We start from the raw sequence: 7,150 nt of genomic DNA on the forward strand, positions 1-7,150 counted from the left end.
TATATATATGAAAACCAAACAGGTGTCGTGCCTTGAAGGAAAAAAAAAGCCCTGAAATTTATTTTTTAAAGCTTGGAGGCATTTGGCCACCCCACACATCCTCCTCCTCAACAGAAATTTCTTGATAAATGGAATTCCTTCCTCTCCAGTTCCACTGCCCCCCCCCTAATAAGTGTGTGGGAGAAAGATGTGTGAGGGGGGGAGTTCACTCCTACAGACAAGTCCCCCACAGGGAGGCAGCTCAACAAAAGGAGGGGAGCATCTCAGCTGGGCAGAGGCCTCCGTGTTGCTTAGGCGACTGGAGTAATCCCAGAATACTCATGCGGCACTCATTCAAAGGCCTCTGGACTGTGGAGAAAGCCCCACATACTGTGCCTTTGTGCCCCCCCGCCTCCCCGCAACACAGCCCCTACTTCAAACCAGAACGGCTCTGGGGGAAGTTGGGCCACTTCCTCCCCTCTCTCTGCAYGCTGCAGGAGCCGTGGAAAGTCCAACCACAGGGGTCTGGTCTGAATTAGGAATCACGGTCGCAGGATTCATGGGATAAAACMTCATCAGACTGAGTGAAATGATTCAGCAGGGAGGGAAACTCCTGTAAACCAAGATGTTAGGGGCACAAAGTGGAGACTCATGTTCCAGTTTCCATCACAATGAGCAAATGAGTCACCTTCACTGTTGATGGAGTTGGAGTCCAGAGACATGCGGGCGGTCCGGTCTCCTCTCAGTTCGTAGCGAAAGGATGCAATCCTCCTGCTGATGTCCTGATGGGGCGTCGCCTGCAGGAACAGGGCCAGCCTCTCYCCGGGCAGCCGGCTGAAGCAGCGCACCCTCGGAGGCGGGGACGACTCAATTCTGTCCCCGACCAGGAGCTCCAGGAGCCCGTCTCGCTCCAGGTACAGCTGCGCCCCGTTGAACTGGTCGGACGGCTTGACGCAGGCGGTGATGAGGCCCGAGCTGCTGCTGCCGCCGGGCCCCACCGCCGCCGAGGCCAGGCGGGGCGAGAGGGTGAGGCGCAGGGCCCCTTTGGGGTAGAGCCAGTCCAGAGTGCCCTCAGAGCAGTGCAGGGAGATCTGCTCCACGCTGCCCTGCTGCTGAGACAAACCACTGCCAGGGAGACAGGAGAGAGGAAACAGATTTAAAAACCTAAATCTCMAAACCTTTCTTCTTTTTTAAAGCTGGCAGATCTTCAAACAAGAACAGAAGTTCATTCATCAGACGGATGGAGCAGTTGAACTCAGACAACGTGCCACCTACTGGCAGATCTGTGATCATCTTTCATGACATCAGGGCTAAGAGATAAAAAAGTCTTTAATTAAATGTGAATGACACAATTTTGGTGGGACAGACAGAAGCAACTGCATCAACAGTTTGTATTAATCCTGCAGTCTCCTGCCTGTCTGGCCTCTGGATGCCTCCTGCAGGCAGCCCAGGGGCCAAATCTCTGCAGAGCAATGCAAACATTTGAATGACACCCTGCAGGCAAGTCTCAACATGCTGCATCCAAATGATCCCTCTCTGCAAGACCGGCTCCATTCAAACACCTGTAGCATCTCCGAGTTACTTATTGTTCACGTGCTCTCATGGAAATGAAAATAAACAAAATTAAATATACTTGCCTTCCTCTCCAGCTGCACTGGTCTTCGGAATAATTCGAAAATGTAGTGTCAAAAGTGGCTAAAAGCAAAATCCAGGTTGTGTTAATCCAACCTCCAAAGGCAAACATCTTCTACCTCTGATGAATAAAAGAAATAATAATATGTATTCCAAAGCTGTGATTCCTTTTTATTGTAAAGTTCCTGTATAAAAGCTCAGTTCTGATCATCTGCAGTGTTTTCTGCTCTCCTGCTGATCAGACAGCCTGTCTCTGTGTGGCTCTCCGTGCTGCAGTGAGTCAGGGAGACCACAGGGCTCTGAAGTTAAGCTCCGTCGGAAAAACTTTCCTGACCAATCAGGGAGCAGCAGGAGAAACTTTAAACCGCTCACTGGGATGGGGTGGGGGTGTTGTGCCTCCCCCAGCATCAGAATGAGTAACTGTTTGCAAAGATAAACCGCTATTGTGTTTGGAGGTYTGCACTGAAATGAACCTGCACGTTGACAGGCACGGTCAGAAGTTTTCTTTTAAATGAGTGTTGGATTTTATCAGAGCATGGTAAACWAAGTTGTAAAGTAACAACATACAATTACTTCATTATTGTACTGGAGTATAAATTGTGGTTTACTTGAGTAATAATTTTTCAGATGACTTTTTTACTTTTACTAAGTCATTACTCCTATTTCATTTAGCTTCATTCTGGCTTGTTAATGTTAAAAAAAATTAAATTAAAAGCCTATCCAGTTGGCACCTCCTGGATAGAGTGAATTTAACTGTGGTTGGATGAGAAGTTACACATTACACATGACTCAAATCACATCCAGCAGGACATATGATTGTGACAGATTTATATATGTGGATGAAACATGTTGTTGGTCTTCTCTTTGTTTACTGTATAGTCATTATGGCCTTTACAAAAATGTTTTATTGGGAGGTCACCTCCCAATAAATGTCATTTTTTGAAATTCTAATCGCTCATTTTTACTCAATACTTTTACTTTTATTGCTTGAGTACATTTTATATCAGAAATTGACAGTAACTGGCAGCTACGTTAAAACTTTCACTCAAGTTATATTTTTAGAGGMGACTAACCTTTACCAATGTAATTTTGTGGTAAGATACTTGTACTTTTACTCAAGTATCACTTTTAGGTACTCTATACAAGACTGATCATTATAATGTATATATTTTTTGTAATAGAGTTGTTATTTTCTCATGTTATATTTCACCAAAATCCTGTTTTTGTTAATTATTTTGTTATTTATTTTGCCCACMGTTTACTTGGATTTGATTGTTTTTGGGAGCTTTTATTTTGAACTACATTGTTTGCATGGTGTCAATTCCAGATTTTAGTAAAACCCAGAATCACTAGATAAACATCCTTCATAATCAGAAGGACTAGATGTTTGATCTAAACCAACCTAAGAATGGCTATAACTTTGTTATATTTACAACTGATAAGCTAAACTTTGTGTTGTAACAGCTGAGAGTGTTCCTCAACATGCTGTAAACCAGGGCTATTCAACTAAATTGCTCCAAGGGCCACAGTTMCTATAGGCCAACAGCTGAGGGGCCGATCATCCAGCAATTAAAGGCATTATGTAAATAAACCTATTACTTTACCTGATAGCTTTGAAATGGTTTATTTTGCTGTACTTAATCATAAATACAACATACAGAACCCTAGAAAAGTAGTGATAATTAAACATTATCAAAATCAACACATTATGCCTCCTGCTAGACACAAATATTATTTTGACAACTCTGACTTGCCAAATTTTTAAACCAATTTTATTTTTACCTTCATAATTTTATATTCAACTGCTTGTAATTTTAGCTGTCTTGAGTGTTCATAGAAATGGTTTTTACCAGCTTGTAGCCAAGATTCTGATGTTTTTGTAGATACCAAACATGTATATGTTTAACTAAAGGACCTTAGAGTAATTAAGGTGGAAAACCGGGGGTTTGGGCTGAAGAGATGAATGAACCAATTGGCGGGCCGAACTTTGGTCACTCGCGGGCCGGGTGTGGCCCGCGGGCCGCCAGTTGAATAGCCCTGCTGTAAGCTCTTAGCACTAACATGCTGTGCAAAATCTCACAAAACAGTATCACGAGATTGTGCTTAAAGTTGTTTACAAATTCAACCAAAACAGCTAAAACTCCACATCTGTAGTAAGTTTTTCTTGTTTTAAAACTCGGGCATGAATGGTGGTGAGTAATATTTGTTCCTTCAAAGAATGCCTGACTTTTGATTTTTTTTCCTTCATGGATTTGGACATTTTCAGCTTTCATAGTGTCAAAATTAATTTTGGACTGCTTTTTGACTTTCTGTTCAGTCAAATTAAAAAAAAATGAATCAATGTTGTGTCAACAAACAGCAGAGAGCTTAACAAAGAACCAATGTTAGCTTAGATATCATCTACAGCAATGATTCCCAACCAGGGGTACCTGTACCCCTTGGAGTACACGAGCATATTACAGGGGGTAGGTATAAAAATAAATACATTTAATGACATTTATTGGGAGGTGAACTCCCAATAAAACAGGTGAGTGAAACAATAGGACTGCGATATGTAGGTTAAAACCCCTACATTTAGGTACAGCATTGCAGAAATTGCAGTCGGAATCACGGAATTAACACAAAATGTAATCCAGTACAAAATGTGGAATCTCACGGAATTTGCTCATTTGGGTGAATTTCTGATGTATTTTGGATGCTGCTGTCTTCTGCACCTACCATTACCTGGTTTATTTATTTAATTATTTATGCACTTTGAAGGCAACATTTTTATCTTCATGTTTAATTTGAGTTGAAACATAAATAAAATGCCTGAGAATTAAATATTCTAGAGGGTTGAATAAATAATTTTCATTTAATAATCAGTTGTTGAACATTACAGCTTTGGAGAGTCAATGGGCCTCATGCAAGAACCGTTCGTACGCACAGATTTGTTCTTAAGTTGTGCGTACGAGTGATTTAGGASAATTTGTGGCATTCACCAATGTTTTCGTATTCTAMGATTTTTTTCAGATACGAACAAAATTTACGAGTGGTCCASACCTGTCGTAYATTTTASSAACAGYCAGTCTGCTGTTATCCAGACGGGTTTTCTTCAYTAATAACYTTATAYTTYGTTAGTTTGAAGATATTTTGAGTTGAAAATAAATCACACTCCATAATTATGTTGACAATAGGCTATTCTGCTTGAATTAGAGTTATAATTTTAAATGTAATAATTTAGACTAACATAAATTGTCCGTTCGTCCGTTTTCCGCCGCCTATCAGGGATCGGGTGCGGGGGCAGCAGCAGAGAGGCCCCCCTCTCCCCTGCTACACCTTCCAGCTCGTCCTGGGGGACTCAAGACATTCCCAGACCAGAGGGGATATATAATCAAGTCCAGGATTTTCTCCAAAGTGCCAGACTTATTTTAAAAACATTTTAAAATGCTTATTTCAGACCCGCATCTGAGACCACCTGCGCCGCGCAGCGGGGTTACGGTGCGCAGCGCTGCGCTGTGTCTTCTGAATACATGAAAATGATTTAACACGGTTGTTTATACTTTTAGCAGCTCTTTTTATCCCACAGCTGAGCTGCTAAACATGACAGATTTTCTTTTCTGGATCTCTGACAGACGGACTTCAATCTCTGAACTCGTAAAGTTTTTATTTTTTCAGTTTTCGCTGTCATTTTTCATGAATGAACACTTGTATCTGAGGCAGGAATCATAGCCTTATATGGTGTTTTTGGGGTGGTAATTATGCTAATCTCCTCTCGCGTGCACGTGCAGCTGGATACGAMCAGGTGGAAWTTACGCAGCTCATTTACGCACGTTTCCAGAAGATAGAAGTGTTTGTTGAATCTGACGTAGCATGTTCGTACGAACCCTTAGTACGAACAAAAGTAGGAGAAATTTAGGATAAGAATACGAACATGTTCTTGCATGAGGCCCATTGCGTTTGACTGAAGGGGTACTAGTGGTATCACAAAATGTCTCAGGGAGGACACAGGTCTAAAAAGGTTTGGAACCACTTATCTAAAGAAGCTAATTTAAACTGGTTTAATTGAGTCACTGAGACACAATTTGTCCCATTTTTATAGTTAAATTTGTGAAAGATAAATTAAACAAAAGGTCTTTGCTAGACCCCCCATTTCTTAAACAGTTTCTGGTTGCCTAAATGGTGAAGCGATAGAAGCTTATGACTTAAATGGCACCTGATTTGTTCATATCCTGGTACCAAGGAGCCGATCCTTCTTTTAATTGTTTAAAGTGGTTTTGATCAATATGTCCACCGACTTCCTGAGGGTATTTCAAAATTKTCTTTGGACTGTTGTTGTTTTTTAACCCACTGTTTGTCCAGTACTAGTAACTTATCAGGACAGCATAATGTTTTTGCTTTAAAAAAAAAAAGCACCATGGAAGATTGTGGAGAAAAAAAGAAAACAAGAAGTGTCAAATTAAAACTCTTTCCACAGCAGAGGAACATCATCTGAAACTTTGTAAAAGTTCAAAGTGTTTGTAAATTTCCCTTCAACTTTTTGTCCTTTATTAGACCTTTATAAGGACTTGTATTTTAGATATTTAGTAATCTGTGAGGCCTGCAGAAAATCAAGCTGATCACAGTGTATTCTCCATCATGACATATATGATGGTGATGACACTGATGATGATGATGATGATGMYSCYSCTCCWATTTTTTRTGTCCTCTGCCCTCTCCCCCTGCYGAGCTTCTCTTTCATGTTGGGGTATTTATAACCAAATCAAATGTTCTTTTGTGCCAACGCCAACATCCATCTCCCCACGCCGGCTATACTCTCTCTGTCAGTACGTGAGTGATGAACGTCTAGGCCCCACTCATGGACTTATGACAAGGCCRCAGCGCAGCACAAAGACACGTGCAGAAACCTAGCTGCTTCATTGTCTGCAGCCGGACAGAGCTTTGTTTTCTGCAGCAGCAGAGTTTAAAAGCTCAAAGCAAAACCAGGGAGGAAACTCAGTCTGAGGTGGGGGGAGGGAAATGAATATATTAAAGCTTAAATGAATTTCACGAAGGATGTCACAGCATCCACGTGTTCGCAGCGTGCTCAGACGTGGACAGTCAGTTTTTTCACAGTTTGTCAGACGGACCAGAGTTCCTGCTTTCATCTGTGTGTCTCATAAGACAAAAGAACACACAYGTCATGTGGCGTTCAAATGACCCAAGTTTCAGTTTGATTCAACTTAGATTAGATTCATTGTTTTCAAAAGTGAGGCCAGGTGCACTCTTAGTCTTTAAAGTAGAATTTTTAAATACAAAATGATCAGAACCATAGGCGTAATTTGCAGGGGGGTTAGTGGGTTTATGACCCCCACAATATTTTGATCCAATCAATATAAGCCTATGATATAATATTGAATCATGTGTTGTCATTTCTCCATATCGTACCTGGTAAATACATGCTTTTGGGAAATTGTGAAATTTAGGTACAGCGGGTAAAATAAGTATTGAACACGTCAACATTTTTCTCAGTAAATATATGACTAGAGGTGCTAATGACATGAAATTTTCACCAGATGTC

The 7,150-nt window shown here is 41.2% G+C and overlaps 1 protein-coding gene across 1 annotated transcript in view; it reads right to left on the bottom strand.

The window, feature by feature from the left end:
- Positions 1-1,638, bottom strand: part of metrn (meteorin, glial cell differentiation regulator) — a gene marked incomplete at its 5' end in the record, with an annotated part of 5,606 nt that extends 3,968 nt beyond the window's left edge. Inside the window, 2 exon segments of the mRNA XM_014008196.1 lie at positions 668-1,104; positions 1,617-1,638. Of these exon segments, the coding sequence (XP_013863650.1) occupies positions 668-1,104; positions 1,617-1,638 (459 nt within the window).
- Positions 1,639-7,150: the final 5,512 nt, after the last annotated feature.

Source organism: Austrofundulus limnaeus, unplaced genomic scaffold (assembly GCF_001266775.1).
Source record: "Austrofundulus limnaeus strain Quisiro unplaced genomic scaffold, Austrofundulus_limnaeus-1.0 Scaffold48, whole genome shotgun sequence".
NCBI lineage: Eukaryota > Metazoa > Chordata > Actinopteri > Cyprinodontiformes > Rivulidae > Austrofundulus > Austrofundulus limnaeus.